The sequence below is a fragment of the Elephas maximus genome, chromosome 5 (genome assembly GCF_024166365.1).
Source record: "Elephas maximus indicus isolate mEleMax1 chromosome 5, mEleMax1 primary haplotype, whole genome shotgun sequence".
Taxonomy (NCBI): Eukaryota; Metazoa; Chordata; class Mammalia; order Proboscidea; family Elephantidae; genus Elephas; species Elephas maximus.
Genome location: NC_064823.1, coordinates 136,201,002 through 136,225,856, shown reverse-complemented (window position 1 = coordinate 136,225,856; position 24,855 = coordinate 136,201,002). Strand labels below are relative to the sequence as shown.

Sequence of the window (24,855 nt, the reverse complement as noted above, 5' to 3'; positions counted from 1 at the left end):
GAAGTATCAATCTTTGGAGGAAGACATCATTCCTGGTAAAAGCAGAGAGTCAGCAAAGAAGAGGAGGATCCTGAACAAGGTGAGTTGATGCAGTAGCTGCAACAATGGGCTCAAACATAGCAATCATTATGAGAATGGTGCAGGACTGGGTAGCGTTTAGTTCTATTACACATAGGGTTACTATGAGTTGGAACCACCCAACAACAACAGTGGTGTAAAAGGTTGGTGGTTCAAGGCACCTTGGAGGAAAAGCCTGGTGATCAACTTCCAAAAAATCAGCCACTGAAAACTCTATGGCGTACAGTTCTTCTCTGACACACATTGGGTCGCCATGAGTTGGGATGGACTTGACAGCAATTGACTTTTTTTAAGCAAAATTCCTGGGCTGAGGGAGACTTGTAAGAGTTTTATAAGCTTTTCTTGTTTTGTTTTTTCCCTTTTCCCCTTGTTTAACATGTATAACTTGTCTTTATTCATTTAATAAATGTTTTATTAGGCTCTGCTCTGGCTCAGGCACTGTTCTAGGTAGGGAATACATAGTTAACAACACAGATAATTGTTGCCAAGGAGCTTACATTCTAGTGAGGGAGGCATACAATAAGCCAGTAAATAAAAAATTATTAAAAATAATTTCAAAGAGTAATAAAACGAATGATGAAAGGGGACAGAAATTGATTTCAGGGAGGTGGAGAAAGTGTGGCTGTTTTAGCTAAGGTGGTCAGGAAAACAGAGACCAGAATATACAGAGTGATTCATGCAAAGAAGTTGGAGATGAGCATTCCAGAGGGAATACTTGGTGTATTTAAAGGCCTTAGGCACAGCAAGGTTGGTGGTTTGAAGAACTAGTTGGCCAGTGTGACTGGTGAGCAAAGCAGAAACTGGTACAAGATGAACTAGGAGGGGTAGACAGGCCAGGTCGGGTAGGGAACTTGGATTTGTCCCTAAGTTGAATGAGAAGCCAGTGGATATTTTTGAGTAAAGGAATGACATCATCTGATTAATTTTTTATTGTGGTAAAATGCACATAGCATAAAATTTACAGTTTCACCATTATAAGTTCACAATTCAGTGGCATTTAGTACAACCAGCATCACTATCCAATTCAAGAACATTTTTATCACCCACCCCAAAAGGAAACCCTGTAGCTATTAAGCCCTCACCCCTCAGTTCCTCCTTTCCCCAGGGATGGAAATCACTGATCTGTTTTCTGTGTCTATGGATTTGCCCATTTCATACGAATGGGACCATTCAGTATGTGCCTTTTAGTGTCTGACTTTTTTTTTTACTTCAGGTAAAAACAGCTTGTGCTTGACTACTAACCTAAAGTTTGGCAGTTCAAACCTACCCTCTGTAGTACCATGGAAGAAAGGCTTGGTGATCTGCTTCCATAAAGATTACAGCTAAGAAAACCCTATGGAGCAGTTCTGTTCTGTAACACATGGGGTTGCCATCAGTCAGAATCTACTTGATTGCAATGGGTTTAGTTTTGGTGTTTTTTTTCACTTAGCATAATGGTTTCAAGGTTCATCCATGTTGTAGTGTGTATCAGTATTTCATTTCTTTTTATGGCTGAATAATATTCCATTTTATGGATATGCTACATTTTGTTTGTCCATTTATCCATTGATGTATATTTTGGTTTCCATATTTTGATTATTGTGAACATGGATGCTTTAAACATTCATGTGCAAGTTTTTGTTTGAACAGTTGTTTTCAATTCTTCTTGAATCAGTTTTGGTAGTTTGCATGTTTCTAGGGATTTTTCCATTTTCCTCTAAGTTATCTAATGTGTTGGCATACAGTTGTTCATAGTATTTTCTTTTAATTTTTTTCCTGTAAGGTCGGTAGAATTGACTCTCACTTTCATTTCTGATTTTATTAATTTGAGTCTTCTTTCTTTTTTTCTTAGTCAAACTAAGGGTTTATCAATTTTGTTAATCTTACCAAAGAACCAACTTTCGATTTCGTTGATTCTATTGTTTTTCTCTTCTTTATTTCATTTATCTCCACTCTAATCTTTATTTGCTTCTTCCTACTGTTGTTGTTAGGTGCCATTGAATTGGTCCTGACTCATAGCGACCCTATGTACAATAGAACAAAACTTTGCCCAGTCTTGCACCATCCACACAATTGTTGCTATGTTTGAGCCCATCGTTGCAGCCACTGTGTCAACCCATTTCATTCAGGGACTGTTTTCTTTTTTGCTGACCCTCTACTTTACCAAGCATGATGTCCTTCTCCAGGGACTGGACCCTTCTGATAGCATGTCTAAAGTAAGAAAGATGAAGTCTCAGCATCCTCAGTTCTAAGGAGCATCTGACTGTACTTCTTCCAAGACAGATTTGCTTGTTCTACTGGCAGTCCATGGTATATTCAATATTCTTTGCCAGCACAATAATTCAAATGCATCAGTTCTTCGGTCTTCCTTATTCATTGTCCTCCTGCTAACTTTGGGTTTAGTTTGCTCTTTTTTCTTTTAGTTCCTTAAAGTATAAAGTTAGGTTATTGATTTGCAATCTTTCCTCTTTTGTGATGTAGGCATTTACAGCTATAGATGTCACTCTGAGTACTGCTTTCACTGAATATCTTGAATTGTGATATGTTGTGTTTTCATTGTCATTTGTCTCAAGGTACTTTGTAATTTCCTCTTTGATCCATTGGTAGTTTAACAGTGTGTTGTTTAATTCCCACGTATTTGTGACTTTTCTAAGTTTCTTTCTCTGTGGGTTTTTAATTTCGTTCTGTTGTGATCAGAGGCATACTTTGTATGATTTTAACCCTTTTAAATATATTGATTCTTGTTTTGTGAACTAACATATGATCTATCCTGGAGAATGCTTCATGTGCACATGAGAAGGATGTGTATTCTGCTGTTGTTGGATGAGTGTTTTACATGTATCTGTTAGGCCTGGTTGCTTTATGATGGTAGTCCAGTCCTCTCTTATCGATCTTTTGTCTAGTTGTTCTATTGAAAGGGAGAATATTGAAGTCTCTATTATTGTAGAACTATGTATTTCCCCTTTCAATTCTGTCATTGTTTGATTCATATATTTTGGGGTTCTTTTGTTAGTTTCATAAAAAAAAAAAGTTTCATATATGTTTATAATTGTTATGCTTTCTTGATGAGCTGACTTTTTATCAGTATACGGTGTCCTTCTTTGTCCTAGGTAACTATTTTTTACTTAAAGTTTATTTTGTTTGATATTAGTGTAGTCACTCCAGCTGTCTTTTAGTTACTATTTGCATGGAATTTTTTTTTTATTCTTTCACTTTTAGCCTATTTAGACCTAATGTGAGTCTCTTGTAGCTAGCGTATAATTGAATCATGTTTTTTTTTTATCCATCCCACTAATTTCTGCCTTTTAATTGGAGAGTATAATCCATTTACATTTAAAGTATTTGATGATAAGGAAGGACTTACTTCTGCCACTGTTCCATTTTCCAGATATGTTTTATATCTTTTTGGCTCATCAGTTCCTCTGTTATTGTCTTCTTTTGTGTTTAATTGATTTTTTTTGTAGTGTGCCTTTTTGATTCCCTTTTGTGCATATTTTCTTAGTGATTATCCTAGGAACTGCACTTAGCATCTTTAATTTCTAACGGTCTCATTTGAAATAATGCCAGCTTCACGTCAATAAGGAGCCCTGGTGGTACAGTGGTTAAGACTGCTAACCAAAAGGTTGGCAGTTGGAATCCACCAGCTGCACCTTGGAAACCCTATGGGGCAGTTCTATGAGTCAAAATTGACTTGATGGCAGTAGGTTTGGTTTGGTTTTTTGGTTACTTCAATAAAATACCAAAACTCTGCTTCCATACAGTTCTACCCAAGTTGAAAGTAAATTTTTACACTTTTTGTTTGGGATTGCTTGTTGTTGTTGTTAGGTGCCATCAAGTTGGTTCCAACTCATAGCGACCCTATGCACAATAGAACGAAACACTGCCTGGTCCTGCGCCATCCTTACAATCGTTGTTATGCTTGAGCTCATTGTTGTAGCCACTGTGTCAATCCACCTCATTGCGGGTCTTCCTCTTTTCCGCTGACTCTGTACTTCGCCGAGCATGATGTCCTTCTCCAGGGACTGATCCCTCCTGACAACATGTCCAAAGTATGTAAGACACAGTCTCGCCATCCTTGCTTCTAGGGAGCATTCTGGTTGCACTTCTTCTGAGACATTTGTTCGTTCTTTTGGCAGTCCATGATATATTCAATATTCTTCACCAACACCACAATTCAAAGGCGTCAATGTCAATTCCTCTTTGGTCAGTCGTCCTTATTCATTGTCCAGTTTTCACATGCATATGATGTGATTGAAAATACCATGGCTTGGGTCAGGTGCACCTTAGTCTTCAAGGTGACATCTTTGCTTTTCAACACTTTAAAGAGGTCCTTTGCAGCAGATTTACCCAATCGAATGTGTTGTTTGATTTCTCGACTGCTGCTTCCATGGCTTTGGGATTACTTAGTACAGTTTATTTAATTCGTTTGTTGAAATAATCATTTCCTCTGTTTATTCTCATTCCACATGCAGCCTACAGGGTCAGTAAGAGTAAAGAGTAAGACAGTGGTCACATAAATTATTTACGTTGTTATTGTTACATCTGTATACATTATGTCCTCATTTACATAGGTTTATAATTATTGTTTATGCATTTGTCTTTTAAATTATATAGGAAAAAAAAGTTAAAAGCTAAAAGTACAATAATACTTGCTTTTATATTTACCTATGTAGTTACCTTTACCAGTGTTCTTTATTTCTTTATATGGCTTCAAATTATAGTCCAGTGTCCTTTCATTTCAACCTGAAGAACTCACTTTAGCATTTCTTATATGGAAGGTTTATTACTCAGGGTGGAGGGTGCTACTTGATGTCACGGGTAGAGAGCAGGGATGTTACTAAACAGACTACAGTGCATAGTACAGCCCTTCACAGCAAAGAATAGGAAAGGAACTTGGAATAAATCATGAAAATGTATTATGTTAAATCTACTTGGAAGTGTCAAATTAATAAACAGCAATATACTTTGTCATCTGCATTAATTAAGTTAAAAACATTTCGTATCCTATAATTCACTTGAAGTTTAACTAGACATAAATTAAAACCATCTTATAATTAAAAATTCATTTAAAGTATGATTTTTTTAGATTGGTATTTAAATATGGTTGTATTCTGATATTTTGGGAAATTTTACTGAAATAAAGTAACAAGGTCATATTCTGAAGTTCTAATTCAGACAGATAGCTGAAATACCTAGAAAATAATTTATGTGACCACCATCCCAACCCCTACTCTTACTGACCCTGTAGGTTACATGTGGAATGAGAATAAACAGAGGAAGTGACTGTTTCAACAAACGAATTAAATAAACTGTACTAAGTAATCCCAAATGAAAAGTGTAAAAATTTACTTTCAGCTAGGGTGGAGCTGAAGTGAATCAAATGTCAGTGTTGATAGCACAGCTATAAATGCTAAGTATTAAAGGCAGGGAGGAAATGAAGGGAAAATATGTAGTAAGTGTAAAACCTGTTAATATTTGTGGTATTTTCTGAGTCATATTTACTATTTATAGCTCATCTAGTTCAAGATTTATTTTTGTTGACAGTGTTTACCATTCTGAGCTTTGTCAAAAGACTGTAAAAACATTACTTTGTAATGTTTGTCATAATGAGTGGAATAGACAGTTAACCTTTTCAACTTTCTTCAGATGGGTAAGAGAAGGCTAAGATCTTAAAATATTATCACTCAGGGCAGACTTGTAGAACTATGAAGCCAGATAAGAGATGGAGTCCAAAGCACTCTGATGCCTGTTAGAAGTATACCGTTGGATGGTGTCCAGGTAAAGGAAACTTGCCTCTTGAAAGACTGAGGTGATGATGGACAAAGGAAACGATTTTGAAAACCATCCAAGAACATCACTACTTCTGAGATGAAAGTCATTTTCTAGGTGGTATGTACCCTAAAGCGTTAATGGATTCTTCACTGCTTCTTATGTCTCTTGCTTTTGTTTTCGAGAATTGACTTTGTGCTTCTTTGATAAAGCAGGCTATACACACTTTTTCTGGAGCCTTAAGTCTTGGCTAACCTGGACTAAGCTGAAGTGTACCCTTATCTAATGCTGATAAAGAAAGAGTTCCTTAGGTTTAAGCTCTCCCTTCTGAGGGCATAAAATAACAAAGGGTTATTGAGCATCTGCTATGCACTTAATACTATACTGATACACTTTAAGTGCATTAACTCATTTGTGCTTCAGTACCAAAAACCAAAAAACCAAACCTGTTGCCATGGAGTCGATCCCAACTCATAGCGACCCTACAGGACGGAGCAGAACTGCCCCATAAGGGCCTCCAAGTCTGTAATATTAACAGAAGCAGACTGTGACATTTTTTTCTAGCAGAGCAGCTGGTAGGTTTGAACCATCGGTCTTTCAGTTGGCAGCTGAGCACTTAGCAGTGCACCACCGGGGCTCCTTTGCTTCAGTACAGTTGGTCTTATTAACTCTATTTTCAGAAATGAAAATAGAGACTCAGAGAAGGTTAGTAACTTGCCTGGAGTCATACAGAATTCAAACTTATGTCTGTATGAATTCATTTGCCATTTATATTCTTTACTATATAGAGTTATTGAGAGCCTGCTGTCTAATACGTTCCTTACTTATTTATAAGTGAATTTTGTACTTTAGTGTTTTTTGTAAGCCTTGATTATATTATAAATGCTCAAATTCTTAACCTAACAAACTGTTTTAAGCGTCTCACTCTGTAGGAGATACTGTGCTGAGTACTGAATATGACATAATATGAAATGCAACTCTTACCTCAGGTAACTTCTATCCTGGCTGCTTAGAGTACAGCTATAGATTTCACAACTAGGGAGAAATGTGGCAAAAGCATGATTAACCCAGAGTCATCCTAGTACACACATCCCTTTTTACTGCTTCGTAGCTCACTAGTTTGTTTGTTGTAAATTTCTTAATTAAGAGTGCCTTGTCCTCCCGACTAGAGCATTCCTACACTTAAACCCATTGCTGTTGAGTCAATTCTGACTCATAGTGACCTTATAGGACAGAGGAGAACTGCAAAGGGTTTCCAAGGAATGGCTGGTGGATTCAAACTGCCAGTCTTTTGATTAGCAGCCAAGCTCTTAACCACTGCATCACCAGGGCTCCATTTCTTAATAAATATTTGTAAAATAAGAAAATGATAATGATAATAAGGTCTTTATTTCTACCTTAACCTGCATGTTCAAATGTTTCTTCAGTAGCTTAGCAGAAGAAGGTAAAAGTGTTTTTGCAATAGAATGTAGGGATTTTTTATAATAGCAGTATGTTTTAATGTTTAATATTTAGAATGATATAATGTATTTATATTTCTGATTTGCAAGGCATCAAAATATGCCTCTATTTATTAACTATTTTTGTCTTTATTAGTTTTTCTTTCACATGTCAACATGTTTATTGGAGAAAAGTTACAAAATGCAGATAAACATTTTTATTATTTGTCAAAAGTCTAATCAGAGTGAAATATGTCAGCAGAAAAGGACAGATATTGTATGATCCTACTTATTTGAAATATCTTGAATAGGCAAATGCATAGAGACCAAAGTTTATTGATAGTTACAGTTCAATTCAAGCCAGATTCAGAAGAGGACGTGGAACCAGGGATATATATCATTGCTGATGTCAGAGGGATCCTGGCTGAAAGCAGAGAATACCAGAAAATGTTTACCTGTGTTTTATTGACTATGCAAAGGCATCCTACTGTGTGGATCATAACAAATCATGGATAACATTTCGAAGAATGGGAATTCCAGGACACTTAATTGTGCTTATGAGGAACCTGCACTTAGACCAAGAGGCAGTTGTTCAAACCGAACAAGGGAATACTGTGTGGTTTAAAGTCAGGAAAGGTGTGCGGCAGGGGTGTATCCTTTCACCATACTTTTTCTGCCTGTATGCTGAGCAAAAAATCTGAGAACTGGACTATATGAAGAATGCGGCATCAGGATTAAAGGAAAACTCATTAACAACCTGCATTGTGCAGAGACACAACCATGTTTGCTGAAAGTGAAGAGGACTTGAAGCATTTATTGATAAAGCTCAAAGACCATAGCCTTAAGTATGGACTACACCTCAACATAAAACAAAAATCCTCACAGCTGGACCACTAACTAATATCATGATAAGTGGAGAAAAGATTGAAGTTGTCAAGGATTTCATTTTGCTTAGATCCACAATCAACCCCCATGGAAGCAACAGTCAAGAAATCAGATGACACATTGTATCGCACAAATCTGCTGCAGGAGATCTCTTTAAAGTGCTTAAAAAGTAAAGGACTAAGGTTCACCTGACTGAAGCCGTGGTGTTTTCATTTGCCTCATATGCATGTGAAAGCTGGACAATCAATAAAGAAGAATGAGGAGGAGTTGATGCCTTTGAATTATGGTGCTAGCTAAGAATACTGAATATACCCTTGACTGCCAGAAGAATGAACAAAGCTTCTTGAAAGAAGCACAGCCAGAATGCTCCTCAGAAGCAAGGATGGCGAGACTTCATCTCACATACTTTGGACATGTTATCAGGAGGGACTAGTACCTGGAGATGGACATCACGCTTGGAAAAATAGAGGATCATTGAAAAAGAGGAAGACTCTCAATGAGATGGATTGACACAGTGTCTTGAACAGTGGGCTCAAACACAGCAACAATTGTGAGGATGGTGCAGGACCGGGCACTGTTCTGTTCTGTTGCACTTTAGGGTCGCTATGATACATAGGTATCAACTCAATGGCACCTAACAACAACAGCAATAAGGGGCCAGTGGAAAGCGGAAATGGGGAGTACGTACTTAAAGGGTACTGAGTTTCTGTTAAGGATCATGAAAAATTTGGAAATGGATAGTGATGATGGCTGCACAACATGGTGAATGTAATTAATGTAACTGAATTGTACACGTAAAAATGATTGAAACGGCAACTGTTTTGTTATATATATTTTGCCACCCCCAAAATTCTATAATCAGTAAAGGAAATAAAATTAAACAGGGGAAAAGCAGAAAAAGATGGGTGTTCACAGGAAGAAAAAAGAGACTCAGCCAAAGATATAAACAGAGAGAAAAGCTTGAAGAAGAAAGATGGTCTTGGATCCCTTCAGAACTCAAAGAAGGTTGGTTCTTCAGTGCATGGAAGATTTTAGTGTTCCAAATGCTCCATGGAAATGGTGCTGGTGACTGTAGTATCGTTAGGAATGTTGACTTACCATGTGAATCTAACCTAGTTTCTAACTTTTTCAGTTCTAAAAATCAAGGGACCTTTAAGTTTGAATATCTTCATATGTCCAGTTTTTTGAAGTCACATTTTTCTGCATTAACTCTAAAAGTGATAGTTACACATTCAACTTTGGAGTTAGATGATGCTTTTTTCAGAGAAAATCTTAGTCCCTTTACTTGGCAGGCAGGTAACTGAAGCGCAGGAGGTTTGATGACTTTCCTAAGGTATACAGCTGGTTTGTAGTAAGCCCACCCTGGAATCCTGATCTCCTGACTAAACCAGTATTTCTGTTTTCATCATTTACTATTCATCCATCGATTCATTCAGCAAACATTAATTCACCATTCTCTATGTGTGTGGCACATTAAGGTGTATATAAAATGAATAAAACACGTTTATTGTCTTTTGGAACAATCTGTTAAACATCTAGTTATAACAGAATATAGTGAAATCACAGTGATGGAAATGTGAACAAAGTATCATCAAACTGCAGAAGAGTGTGCATTTAACCGTGATTAAGAGGTCAGAAAATGTTTCTCTGAGGTTGAAGCCTACTTTAGTAAGGTTTTGATAGACCAAGTAGACAATAACAAAGCATTTCAGAATGTAAAACTATCAAGTTCAAAGCTACCAAAGTGTGAAAGTGTATGGTGAGTTCTGGGGATGATAAACAGTGTGACAATACCACAAAAGGTATGGTGTGAGGAAGGGGAGGCAGATGTATCTGAGGTTGCAGGACGAAAGCATGAATGTATAAAGCCAGATTGAAGGTTTTTATTTCACTCTGTAGACACTTAGCCTATATTACAAAGCTAGAATATGAGTTTCACAAATACTGGGGCATTATCATTCATTTTAATATCTCCAGAGTCTACTAAGTAGGTTCCTAAATTTTGGTTCATTGTTAGTAGAAATTCAGTAGAAATTTGGTGGATGGATGAATTTCAGTGGAAAACCCTTGATGGTTGTAGAAGTCTTTTTCAGAGTCTCATCCATATTTTTGGAAGATAACCTGAGCCATTATGAAAGTTGGTTAGAGGGCCAAGAGATTAGAGGAGGGAACACCAATTAGGAGGATCCTACAGGGCCATAGGAAGATCTTGCAGAGCCTGAATTCAAGCCTGGCAATAGGAAGGACATAAAAGGTTGAGAAATGGTATGTGTAGATTTCTTAGGACATAAGTTTGCTGTAGAAACATGTAATGGATACCTATTATATTCTGGGCACTGTGTTTGTCTCTGGGGATAAACAAGAAATAGCCTATGTGGCCTCCCCACCCTCTTCTCATCATTTAAACAGCTTCCAGGGCCTGTATGGCCTCTTTCTTGGGACCACTTTCAGAGGGATGCACACCCTTTTACCCCAACCTGGTCCTCCCTATCCCCCTTCCATCTGTTATTTTTCACCATTGCGCTTATCACTAATTTGACATATATTTTACTTATTTGATTATTCATCTGTCCCTACTAAAAAGTAGCTCCAGCTTTTAGGACAGTGTCTGGCACATAGTAGGGGCTCAATACATATTTGTCAAATGACACATTTAAGAGGAGGGAGGATAATTGATGGGGCAAGATTTAGAAGCAGATTTTGGCAAACTTTTTCTGTAAAAATCTATATGGTAAATATTTTAGGTTTTGCTGGCCATAAATGGTCTCTGTCATACATTCTTCTTTTTTTTTTTTTAATAATCCTTTAAAAATGTAAAAGGCATTCTTAGCTCCACAGGCCATGTAAAAATAAGCTCTGCACCCTATTGGAGTTTGCCAACCACTGTGAGGAAAACTCAAGGAAACAGAATCTAGAGCACAGGTGAAGATGTTAACCCATTGCCATCGAATTGATTCTGACTCATAGCAACCCTGTAGGACGGAGTAGAACTGCCCCATAGTGTGTCCAAGGAGTGGTTGGTGGATTCGAACTGCTGACTTTTTGGTTAGCAGCCGAGCTCTTAACCACGGTGCCACCAGAGCTCTGGTAAAGATGTTAGCTCTGAAAAAGAAAAGGGGTGTGTCTTCCTCTGAGACTCAAGGAAAAACGAGAAAGCAGATGAAATACATGATGAACCTTTGAAGCCAAGAACAGAGAAGTGAGTGCATGTCAGTGATATCAGCTTGCTCAGTGAGGCTGCAGTTAAGTGTGAAGTTCTTGTAGAGTAAAAATTTTTTGAAAAATTGATAAGAACTCCAGGATTCAGCCAAAGTTGAATAACACAAGTCTGTGGTGTGTACTAGCAGACTAGAGAAAACGGGAAAAGGTAGAGCCCGAGAAGTATAGCTCATGAAGGTTAAGAGTGATGCTGCACAAAATTCGAAAGGTGCCTGGCATCTAGTGCAGAATCATGTTGGATTTTCCTCGTATTCATTTTTGATGAAATTACTTCTAGAAACAGTAAAGAAATATATGCTAATTAATGAAAATAATACCAACACAACATTCGTTAAGGACCTTCCATGCACAGAGGTTCTGGGTGGGTCACAGAGGCCCTGGGTAATGTAAATGTCTAAGCGCTTGACTACTAACTGAAAGGTTGCTGGTTCAAGCCCACCCAGAGGTGGCTTGGAAGAAAAGCCTGGTGATCTGCCTCTGAGAGGTCACAGCCTTGAAAACTGTGGAGTACAGTGCTACTCCAAAACACATAGGAGCTCCGTGAGTTGGAATCAACTGAATAGCAGCTGGTTGATTTTCTGGTTTTAAGTGCTGAGCTATATCTATTATCTCATTTAATCATATTATGTAGGTTCTATTATTATCTCTGATTTACAGATGAGGAAACTACTCCTAGAGAAGTTAAGAAACTTACCGAAAGGCACAGAAACCTCTTAAGTGTCAGAGCCAAATGAATTCAACCAAGTCTGTCTGGCACCTAGCCCATGCTCTTATTTTATCTCAATAGGATGCTGATTAATGAACTGATACCAATATGGAAGGAAGTCTCTAGTGACAAGTCCTCTCCTCATCCCTTTCTTGTGGAGTATTTTTATAATGCTTTAGATGAGGGCATAGACAGTGTACTTATCAAATTTTCCAGTGATGTGGAACAAGAAAGGATAGAGAATACATTAAAATACAGAATGAGAATCCAGGATTATCTGAAGTTGGAATGGTTCACCCAAGAAGAAATGCAATAGAGATAAGAATATAATCGTTTACTTAGGTCCAGAAACAACTGCACAAGTGCAGTGCCCTAGTTATGGGGTGTGTAGGAAGGAAAAAATGCCTAGAGATTTTAGTCATCTCACTTTAATGAGTGTGGTAAACTGCAGCTTGTCCAGAAGGAAATAGAAGAGGGAAGCTGTTTAACTCCACTTCATCTGAGAAACAATTAAAGAAACACATAGCCTTAGAGCAAAAAATGATGGTGGTGGAGGGTGGCAGAGAAGGAGCAATGAGAATGAGGATTATCTTCAAATATTTCTGAAAGTTTTCATATAGAAGATAAATTAGGCATGTTCTCTTGGACTGTTGTCAGAACTAGGAATAATAAGTGGTGATAATAGAAATACAGAGTTTGACTCAGTATGAGAATAACTTACCCAAATTAGACCTATTCAAAATTGTCATGCACTGTATTGGGAATTAATGTGTCCTCTATTGCTGGAAGTGTTTTAAACTGAAACTAGGCAATCATTTATTAGAACTTCCTCTAAATGACCTCTGAAGTCCCAGCCAAAACTAAGAGTTTTCAGACGAATAAAGTGTTTCTATACTTTTCCAAAAAGTAAACTTCTCAGCTTTCTTCTGTACTGTTTGTAGCTTGATGTAGTACCATGTTAGAAATATGTATGTGTATTAAAAGAACTTCTGTTCTGAAACTAAGCTGTTCAAGTTCTAATTTATCATTTGGAATATGACAAAATGTTTAGCATACCCAGTTAGGCCTTGAGTATTTCTTTGAAAAGGATGTGTATTTTACTTGTATACAATTCTTGCCAAAGATTATATGAAATTGTACCTTATCCCTGCCAATATTTTTCTTAAACCGCATCTCATGATATAAACGTTTGTATACAAGAAGTTATCTTGAAAAAGCTAACTTATATCTTAAGTTGGACTGGATTCTCATATACAGGATGAAATTGTTTCAGAAGGGACATAATATGTTGACTTTCTGAAACCATTGTTCTGTTCTCTGAGGAGGTTTAAAAACTTTGTTCTATTGTTCTATGATCTGCCTGTTATATTTGTACTGTTTTTTCAGACATATATTCAAAGTTTTTAATTTTTTAACATATCAATAGAAAATTAACTGGGTATATGTTGAAAATCTCAAGCTTGCTTTTCAAAAGATATTGAAAAACCTCTTACTGTCATTGACATTCACAAGGTTGAAGCAAAAATTAGGAAACCTTTCTAATCTCGGTTTTAATTTTTTCAAGTTTACTTAATTCATTGGGTATACTAGTTATTGAAAAGACATAATTTTTGTTTTTTAGGTGTAATCCCTTTTCATGGATTTTCAATGTATGGTAAGTTGAGCTTTAAAATATTTATTGTTTTTATTACACTTTAGAAAATTAAACAACCAAGATCACACTTTACATCACATCACCCACACACTTAACAAGTGACTGTGAAAGTTTTTAAACATTGAGTTTAGTATTTGTTTGTATGTCTAATTAAAAAAATTAAATTGGTGATAAGAAAACAACAAAATAAAAAATAAAAGGTCATTATAACTGTTCATATGATGATTACATGGCAAGTTAGAATTACAACATAATGTAAAAGTGGTTCTATGGTTTACCATTTTGTAATCCAGCAGAAGCTAGATACACATTCATATTTAGTTCTAATAGGTATAAAATGAGTTTGTTTAAATTCCGAAACTAATTCTCCTAAGAGTCTGTAAAAAACAGTACGTCAGAGAGAATCAGAAAGGAGGGACGACACTGAGTTTGAACTCATGGTATGTCCAGGCTGCTAGTATGCACGGCAACAATGACATCAAAGCATGCAGTTGTCCTGAATTTGAAGCACATGTGAAAAACACCTGTGCTGGTCTGAGAGCCGCCAGTGCCTTCCTGGCCTCCGGTGTCACTGGATGAGGAATGTAGGAAGCTTAGTGAAGACTAACGAGGAAAAATGCCCTATGCCTAAATGCCACTTATTTGTAAATTTTCATGTTTTACTTTTAAACTCGTTCAAGATTATTTCTAATGATGTCCCCTTGATTTCTATTGTTGTCAGATAATTTAGAATAAAAAATAGAAATGCTTTGATATTTTGCCTTTGTAACAAAAACAGCAATGAATTAATATTTTTCTTTGTAAAAAGCCCCTCGTGTTCAATATCAGACAGTCATGGTTAATGACATAATATAAAACTTTGAAAAGTAGCATACAGTAAAAAAGATTAAAAACTGCATTATTCTGCCCTGATGGTATTGGTCATGAGCTTGAATTTACTTTATTATCAAGTTATCAAAATTTCATATTAAGTACAATTATAGTGACATTCTTGCATATATTTTTCTTTTATAAATATGTGAGTGAATTAAAGATAGAAAACCTAAAAAGATTAAAAATAATAAATTTTCACCTCTAATAATAAAAACGTTAGCCCTTTTATTCTCCTATTTTAGGAATTACAACTGCAAAACCTGTTCAATAGTTTTTAAAAGGTGTACTTGGCTGATTTAGAGGATGCTAAATGATGTCATGAAAGCTTCATTCTTCTAGCTATTCTGGCTATATAAAATACGCCACTGACTCAGCCTCCGCCTCCGCCTATTCACGTTGATGATCACTTAAATAGGCTAAAGTTTATACAGCGAGGAGAAAATGTTTGCTAAGGAAATACGTGATGTAAAAATTTTGATACAGAGTTTATTTGTACTATTTAGAAAAAACATTTTAAGCATCCACAAATGCTTTAGCAACAACCACTCACTTATAATCAATGTACTAGAGTATACAAGTCCTCCCTAAGGAACGCTAGTGAGCACTTCGCCACTTCCGTTTCACTCACTGTATTTCTTTGAACTGGAAATACTGTATCTCTTTTTAAGTGGTTCAGAAATTTTCTCTAAACTGGCCTTCCTCTTTAACGTTTATGCAGATTAATGAAGAATTAGTGTAAGTGTGGTATATTATGATTTCATAAATAAAGTCATATAGTACAATATTTAATTGATTAAAAAAGATAATGAGCTAAATTCATTTTTATGGAAGAACCAAATAGGGAAAGATGCTTAAAATAGAAAATTAAGTCATGTAGAAGATTTTTTGCATATTATATGTAATGGACTAAAACTTTTCAATTTCATAGCTATATAAGGGAATTCAGGATAAATAATTGTGGTGTCTTGAGTAATAACTGATTATAATTTTTTTTAGTTAGGTATATTTGTAGAAAAATGCTTATCTTAAAATTCTCTTCCTATTCCTTTACTGGAAATAATCATTAATGATTATTAAAACCTTCAGATTACAGATTTTTATATATCAATAACTTAGAGGAAAAATATACACCATAAAAAGTATATAAATTCTAAGCCTTCACTTTAAATTTAAAATTATATGATGTATTTGTACCACATCTGTATTTCTTTGTCTTAGGCTGTGATTGCAATTAGAACATGAGTTCTTCTTTTTAAATATATGTAATACCCTAATTTAAGCTATTTTAATAAGTAGTAGTTTATTTTTGATAATAAAATAAATTTGTCTTGAAGTGGAAGGACGTACTCGTAAGTTTTTAAATATTTCTACATACATATAATTTTTTTCTGCATATGTAAGTTATTTTTATATATTTAGATATATTTTTGATTTACCCCCTAAAACTGATTTGTCTCTCTTTTGCCCCTCAGAAAAAGTAAAATTTCTCACTTGCAATGCTAGTGTTTGATGATTTATTCATCAGTTGTCACTGTGTGATTACTCAGATAATTAGAGTTTTTGTGTTATTAAGCTTTTTTAAATTGTTATCATTTTTCCCTTAACTTTTTCAAAAAGAAGAGAACTAAGTTGGCCAACTGGTTTCCCTGCCTACTTAATGCCTACTGCCTGAGAGGCCATTACCTATAAGTTATAAAGCCACAGAACTTTTTACCTGTCTAATTTATATCATGGTTCAAATTATCATATAAGTAAGTCATTTTTAATTAAATTTAATATTTATATGGTGCAGTTTTATATATCTGCATTATAAATGTGTTTATGCTGCCTAAAATTCTTGAGGCTTAAAAAGATGGAAGGTATGACTGTGTTTGTGCAGACTAATCACTTTCTGGTTTTCTACTGTGGACCATCTGATTGTGTTGACTGTCGTGGGCTTAATTGCCAAAGACTGGGTGTAAAAGAAACCTTGATTTAACATGTATTAGAGAAGTAAATCCTCTCCTTAATGTTGTTTTAAGTCTATGAAAACTGTCTTGATATGTATTGATATATGCCAGTATAGACCAGTAGTCTAAAGCCATTACTCAAAATTTTTATTTTCAAATTGAATTAATTGGAAACGGTATTCCAAAAAAAAAAAAAAAAGCTAGTCATATTATCTTATATCTACCTACGTGACTTCCAAAATTTAAAAACTTGAAAAGTAGCCTGAATTCTTTGTGGGGCAAAGTAAAACTGAGTTGCCTAATTGTCACTTTCTTACTGTTTAAATAAAAAAAGAGAGAAAGACTTGACTTTATATAGCTTTTAAAAGTTATTTTGAATTTTAAGTACTCCCACATAATTCAATTGTGTCATTTTTATTCTATTATTAAGTTGGGATTATACTATAGTCCATTTTTTATAATTTCTAATGATGAACTTATTCACTGGTGGAAGGAAAAGTAAAATTGTCCAGAATTAACACAGTCTGTCCTTTGGGAACTTCTAGTTTTATACTTCAAAACATAACCTTTGAATCTTTAGTTATATAGTCTCAGTGGAGTAAATACTGTTTATGATTAGAGAGAGAGGTGAGAAATGAGAAGGTCTTATCTGAGCAAGACAAAAACTGAGAATCTATAAAATAAAAGATTGATAAATTGACTATATAAAACTAAAGTTCCTGCACAGGGGAAAAAGAAAAAAAAAAAAAACACTAAGGAAAGTCCAAAGACCAACCAACAACAAATTGAGAAAAATATTTAGCTTTGCATACAGTGAAGGGCAAGATACTGCCAACGTATGAAACCTTACTATTCCATAACGTATGAAACCTTACTATTCCATAAGCAAGCCAGTAAAAAAAAAAAAGCACAGATGAGAAAAGAAATACAGATAGCTTACAAATATATAAAAAGATACTGAACCCTCATAAGTAAAGGAATGTAAATTAATATAATACAAAGACACCATTTTCATCTATCAGATAGGTAAAGGTCAGAGTTTGAGTATACAGTATTGGTCCAAGTATGAAGAAATGAGTACTCTGTAGACAGTTCTAATGACTGTATAAATTATGTTAGCTTTTGAGGGTAATTTGACAACATTTGTCAAAATTTTAAGTGCACAAACTCTTTGACTCAGCTATTTTACTTTAAGGAATTTATCCTACACAAAGGTGTATGTGTAAGGATGTTAATTACAACTCTTTTGGGGGGCTTGGGGGTGGTAATAGCAAAATATTCCATACAATTTAAATATTCATCAGTGTGGGGCTGGTTAAATCAGTTATCCCAAAACCAAACCCACTGCCATTGAGTCGATTTTGACTCATAGCGATCCTATAGGACAGAGTAGAACTGCTCCATAGAGTTTCCAAGGAGCGCCTGGCGAATTTGAACTGCCGACCTCTTGGTTAGCAGCCGTAACACTTAAGCACTACGCCACCAGGGATTCCAAATCAGTTATAGCACATGCAAAGAAACGTATTCAGCTTTTAAATAATGTGGTAGATCTGTGTAAACTGATACGGAACAACCATCTGATGCATGTTGAGTGAAAAGTACAAGGTATAGAATAGTGCATACACTCCAATTTGTGTGTGTGTGTTTTAAAGATGTTTATAGATATGTTGTATTTACATGGAAATTTTCTAGAAGCTACATGAAATCATTAAAAGGGTTGCATATAGAAAAGGAAACTGAAGGTCTGGGGTAAAAGGTAGACATTACTTATTTTTCATTTTGTACGTATTTTACTGTTTGAAAAACAATATATATGATTTTAAAGTTGTCTATGAATGAATATTGTTACTATAAAATAATGACTTATTCTTCCATATTTCATGAACTTATTTAAAAAATTTTGTAGTTCTGTGATATTATCAATTAATTTTTTTATTCTTTCAGTTGCACCACTTTGTTTTCTATACCATGAACCTTCCAAATTATATCAGATATTCCGGGAGATGTACATGCGTTTTTTCTTCAGACTCCATTCCATCTCTTCTCATCCTTCTGTAAGTTCACTAAAAAAAAAAAAAAAGGATCAAATCAGACTCTAATCTTTCTTTCCTGGGAAAAATTTGTAGCAGCAACAGATTTTCTTTAATCTCACTCAACTGAGAATTTTCCTTATAAGTAAAAATCTCCTACTCAAGTTATAAAGCAAAAAATTTTAATTTGTGATGTGAGGCAACACATTTCAGTAGAATAAATCAAAGAAGAATAAATTGATATGTAAGTAATTTTCTTAATAATTAGGAAAAAGTCCCTCATCAATTACATTTAAATGATCTTTTGTATATTTTTTAAAAATTAGAAATGTCTATGTTATTTTTCTTCACAAAGGGGCCTACCTTCTTTTAATTCTGATTTCTCCCCTGTGGAAGGTGGTTAACGTATTATCTGTAGTGCTATAGAAAAGTCTGCCGAGCACCCAGGGTAGTAGTAGTTGGCTCATAGCAAGTGTTCACTAAATAAGTGGTTGTTTTTGTTGTTATTATTATTATTATTATCATCATCACCTCTTCTTTGTTAATGAAAATCAAACGTTTATTTGTCACTTGTTTTCCAATTTCATATTTGGCTGATTATCAACTATCATACTAGGTATTTCATCGTGCTTATCCGATAGAAAGCTTCTCTAGTCAAGGAAAAGCACGTTGGGAGTCCAATGTTTTTATGTTTTATTTTGGCTGCTCAATTATCCTATCTTTAATCCGTTTTTCTTCCCATGAACCTAACTATTTTGTTTCAGTTTTATGCTTTCTCGCTTTGGGCCTGCTTTAGTCCACTTGAGGGTAACTAACTCTCTAGAAGAAACATTAAATTGGAATGTATATAAGCACTACCAAACTTCCTCAGAGGAAAATGCGTTCCTGCTACTAAATTAAGTATCTGTTCTTTATTCCTCTGGTTTAATCCTACATATTCCTATCCCACCTTCCTCAGTCCCCAATCTTGCTCTTAGACACTGCCGTCAAAAGTTGGCAAATAACAGAATTCCAGGATGTCACAGATAACAAGCAAATAAAGCACCACCAATTATCTTGAGATTCTTTTCTCTAAGTCAACTTGATTTTGTTCTTATCTTCCACTGATATTTTATCTAAAATAACCAGAAACAAATGAATAATTTTTCCCATTTTCAGTATCTCATTCTTAGCATTAGATTTTCTCCTCTAGTTTTGCATACCATTTTTATGCTTCAGAGTTTAAAAAAAAAAAAGCAAAAAACAGACCCCACGATGCCCACCCTTGGTGTTATCCCTGGGCAGAGCATGAAGTTGCACCTCTGCATATCCCGTCCCTGTCGCTGTGCTGACCCTGAGGTGTCCTCTTTCAGCTGATTGAGTGGGTTAGTCCTGCCTGTGCTCCTTCCTTATTCACTGGAATAAAGACTTGCAGGCAGTCGTCTCCTTTCCTGGCTTGCAGCCAGACTGAAATACTTGGAACCCTGACAACCTTTTTTCTTTAGAAACTCAAAGAGGATTAGAACTTCCTTACAAAGATCAACCCTGAGGAATGCTGAGCCGCAAGAAAGACTTTATTCAGAGCTGTCAAGTAATGACTGCACGTGAAAAACCATCTGTTTAAGTCGGCTATTTCTCATACTCTACAAATAATGCCTTTTAAGAAAGTAGATTTCAGTTTAAAAAAAAAAAAAATCCCTCTTTATACCAAGTAATCAAACATTCTTGTTTGATAACTTCCTGATGCAAAATTCAAGCAGTCAGTCTTTCCCTGGGAGTGGATTTAGAAAAGCAGGAAATGTTTTCCCCAGTGGTGAGGCAGCAGGAGGGGAAAGGACATTATGGAAGGAGAGAGTAAAGGGGTGTGGGGATAGCAACTGGGGAATACCTGGAAACTGGAATTCATCCAGAGAAAACTCATTTTGCTGTGGTCTAAAGTGATAATACATGGCTTGCAAAGCAGCAGGTTTTCTGTAACATGTTTTTCCTTGGACTCTGAATGTTACATATCCGGTTCAGTGGGGGAGCCTATTGTGTTAAAACGACATCCCCTAGCATATCTACAGGAGTGGAGAATTCATAGACGATTAAAACTTACCTTTAAACACAATGTTGGGGATCCACTAATGCATTTCTTGGTTTTGACTCCTAAACAATATGAAGAATATTTATGTTGTTAGTCTTTTTCTCATTTTCCATTTGAATAATTTTTTTAGTGTAGTTAATTTTTAAAAACTAAAATATGTTTTTCTCTTATTATTCATTACTGTGTCCAGGGTATTGTGTCACTGTGTTTGCTGTTTGAAACTCTTCTTCAAACGTATCTTCCCCAACTCTTTTATCATCTACGAGAAATTGGGGCTCAACCGTGAGTATTTTTCTCTTCTAACTGAAGAGTAAATCCTTTCACATCATAAGCTCTTTTTTCATCATTGTAAAGCATTTGTAAATATGCAGTCCTCAAAAAAATAGTAATTATCAAGTAGTAAATTGTAACCCTGTATTGTGGTAAAAATTCTTAGAATTACCAAAATCCCAATAAATGTTTATTTGCTAGGATTTTGTGTCTGATACAAGAATCACCAAAGTGAACTAATTTCTATTCATAATGAAAGGTGTTAGCCAAAAATGAGGCAAAAAAATAATAATTATATATATATATAGAAACAAAATACTACATGAGAAATGTGATAATACTAAAATTAAGTCAGTTTAGGATAAATTTGTCAGAGAACAGTCTATGAAAGCTAAATAAGTTAAAGTCTGCTGTCTTTTATTAACAGAAACTAGATCAATTGCCTACCAATGGGAGTACACTGATTTCTCCTTTCAAAAGTTTGAATGTTTATTCATCGATCTCAGTAGAAGTTATCTTTGGCTATGTAAAGTAGCCCTGGACTTCAATATTATTGATTCTCTCTTTTTCAACTAACAATGTCTGAAGCAACAGAAGGTTCCAAATGATTTATTAATCATTTTGTTCCTGTCTTCCCCTTCAAGCAACCATTTTCCTCCATTGTTGTTGCTGTTGTTGTTAGGTGCTGTTGAGTCGGTTCCGACTCATAGCAACCCTATGCACAACAGAACGAAACACTGCCCGGTCTTGCGCCATCCTTACAGTCATTGTTATGCTTGAGCTCATTGTTGCAGCCACTGTGTCAGTCCACCTTGTTGAGGGTCTTCCTCTTTTCCGCTGACCCTGTACTCTGCCAAGCATGATGTCCTTCTCCAGGGACTCATCCCTCCTGACAACATACACAAAGTATGTAAGACCATCCCTGCCTCTAAGGAGCATTCTGGCCACACTAATTCCAAGGCAGATTTGTTCGTTCTTTTGGCAGTCCATGGTACATTCAATATTCTTCGCCAACACCACAATTCAGAGGTGTCACCTCTTCTTCGGTCTTCCTTATTCATTGTCCAGCTTTCACATGCATATGATGCAATTGAAAATACCATGGCTTGGGTCAGGCGCACCTTAGTCTTCAGGGTGACATCTTTGCCCTTCAACACTTTGAAGAGGTCCTTTGCAGCAGATTTGCCCAATGCAATGCGTCTTTTGATTTCTTGACCGCTGCTTCTGTGGCTGTTGATTGTGGATCCAAGTAAAATGAAATCCTTGACAACTTCAATCTTTTCTCTGTTAATCATGATGTTGCTCATTGGTCCAGTTGTGAGGGTTTTTGTTTTCTTTATGTTGAGCTGTAATCCATACTGAAGGCTGTGGTCTTTGATCTTCCTTAGTAAGTGCTTCAAGTCCTCTTCACTTTCAGCAAGCAAGGTTGTATCATCTGTATAACGCAGGTTGTTAATAAATCTTCCTCCAATCCTGATGCCCCATTCTTCTTCATATATCCAGCTTCTCGTATTATTTTTTCAGCATACAGATTAAATAGGTATGCTGAAAGAATACAACCCTGACGCACACCTTTCCTGACTTTAAACCAATCAGTATCCCCTTATTCTGTCCGAACAACTGCCTCTTGATCCGTGTAAAGGTTCCTCATGAGCACAATTAAGTGTTCTGGAATTCCCATTCTTCCCAGTGTTATCCATAGTTTGTTACGATCCACACAGTCGAATGCCTTTGCATAGTCAATAATAAACATCCTTCTGGTATTCTCTGCTTTCAGCCAGGATCCATCTGACATCAGCAATGATATCCCTGGTTCCACGTCCTCTTCTGAAACCGGCCTGAATTTCTGGCAGTTCCCTGTCGATATACTACTGCAGCCATTTTTGAATCATCTCTGCAGAATTTTGCTTGCGTGTGATATTAGTGATATTGTTCTATAATTTCCACATTCGGTTGGATCACCTTTCTTGGGAATAGGCATAAATATGGATTGCTTCCAGTCAGTTGGCCAGGAAGCTGTCTTCCATATTTCTTTGCATAGACGAGTGAGCACCTCCAGCGCTGCATCTGTTTGTTGAAACATCTCAATTGATATTCCATCAATTCCTGGAGCCTTGTTTGTCGCCAATGCCTTCAGAGCAGCTTGGACTTCTTCCTTCAATACCATCTGTTCCTGATCATATGCCATCTCTTGAAATGGTTGAATATCGACTAATTCTTTTTGGTATAATGACTCTCTGTATTCCTTCCATCTTCTTTTGATGCTTCCTGCGTCATTTAATATTTTCCCCATAGAATCCTTCACCATTTCAACTCGAGGCTTGAATTTTTTTCTTCAGTTCTATCAGCTTGAGAAATGCCGAGCCTATTCTTCCCTTTTGGTTTTCCATCTCCAGCTCTTTGCACATGTCATTATACTTTCCTTTGTCTTCTCTAGCCACCCTTTGAAATCTTCTGTTCAATTCTTTTACTTCATCAATTCTTCCTTTTGCTTTAGCTGCTCGACGCTCAAGAGCAAATTTCAGAGTCTCCTCTGACATCCATCTTGATCTTTTCTTTCCTTCCTGTCTTTTCAGTGACCTCTTGCTTTCTTCATGGGTGATGTCCTTGATGTCATTCCACAACTCATCTGGTCTTCGGTCACTAGTGTTCAACGCGTCAAATCTATTCTTGAGATGGTCTCTAAATTCGGGTGGGATATATTCAAGGTCATATTTTGGCTCTCGTGGACTTTCCTCCATTAAAGAAGGCATATTTGAAAGGAGCATTTACTCTTTGAGGCCACAAAAGAAGTTAATAGGAAATAGCATAGTTTAATGTTTGTCTTTTTCACACTTGAATTTCCAGCACCCTGAAGAATGCTCAATAAATATTTGTTAAATGAACGGATAGATGAATGGGTGAGTGAATAGATGAATGAGTGGGTGAATGAATAGATGAATGAACGGGTGGATTTGCAAGACAGACCCGGGTTCAAATCCCAGCTCTATTAATTAAGCTGTGTAATCAAGAGAATGTTATTTAATTTACCTAAGCCTCAATTTTCTTACCTTTAAATCAAGATAATTCAATTTCTTCATTTTTAAATTCAAGTTCCTCACCTTTAAAATCAAGAAAATTGCTACCTCATACAGTTGTTTCAAGATTTAATGATTATACATATATATGTGTATGTGTGTACAGGTATGTCTACATATATATGTAGATATATATAGTTAAAAATGATCAAAACTCAGCAAAATTTGAATATAATATTTATTCTGAGCAGTTATCTTATATGCATATACCACTGCTGTTGGGTCAATTCCGACTCATAGCAACCCTATAGGAAGACCATTTTGATTCCAGCAAAAGCAAATGTCCTTAAGAAGCTAGGTACACTGAGGCTTTTAAGGAGAAGAGGAGGGAGAAATACAGAAGACCAACCATTGGCTAATTTTAACTTGATTAATTGAACCCTGCCCTGCCCCTTTTACTTAGGTCAACTGTAGGTCACAAGATATTGCCTCTGGCTCTCCAACCAGCCATATCTTTTGAAATTCAAATTCGGCAAGCCTGGCATCCAAAAGGAAAGAAAGGATTTGCAACTTTGGGTGAGAGAAAAACTGCTGGCAGGACTGATTTTAGTAAGAAATTTCTTTAGTGTGAATATTTGGTTTTGTGAGTAAGAAAACCCCAAAAGCAAAGCAAGAGATCTGCTATCAATCCCTCTTTGATAATATATACATATATAAAAAAGGGAGACAGACATACAGGTGTAGTGCCTGGCAATCAATAATCAGTCAAAAATCAATAAAGATAATAAACATTATTATCTTTCTGAAAATACCATTTTAAAATGCAGAAGGGGGATTTTACTATTTGCTTTAAATCTGTTTGTTAGTGATTATTAGAGATATCTTAGTGACCCAAAATAACTAGTAAACTTAACTGTGTCCT

The 24,855-nt window shown here is 35.8% G+C and overlaps 1 protein-coding gene across 2 annotated transcripts in view; it reads left to right on the top strand.

Annotated features, from left to right (window-relative positions):
• TBC1D19 (TBC1 domain family member 19) overlaps positions 1–24,855 on the top strand; it is a 165,566-nt gene that overhangs the window by 119,806 nt on the left and 20,905 nt on the right. For both annotated transcript variants that reach the window (XM_049886400.1, XM_049886401.1), the window contains 3 exons: positions 13,697–13,729; positions 18,496–18,605; positions 20,837–20,928. In XM_049886400.1, coding sequence (XP_049742357.1) covers positions 13,697–13,729; positions 18,496–18,605; positions 20,837–20,928 — 235 coding nt within the window. The remainder of the gene's footprint in view (positions 1–13,696; positions 13,730–18,495; positions 18,606–20,836; positions 20,929–24,855) is intronic.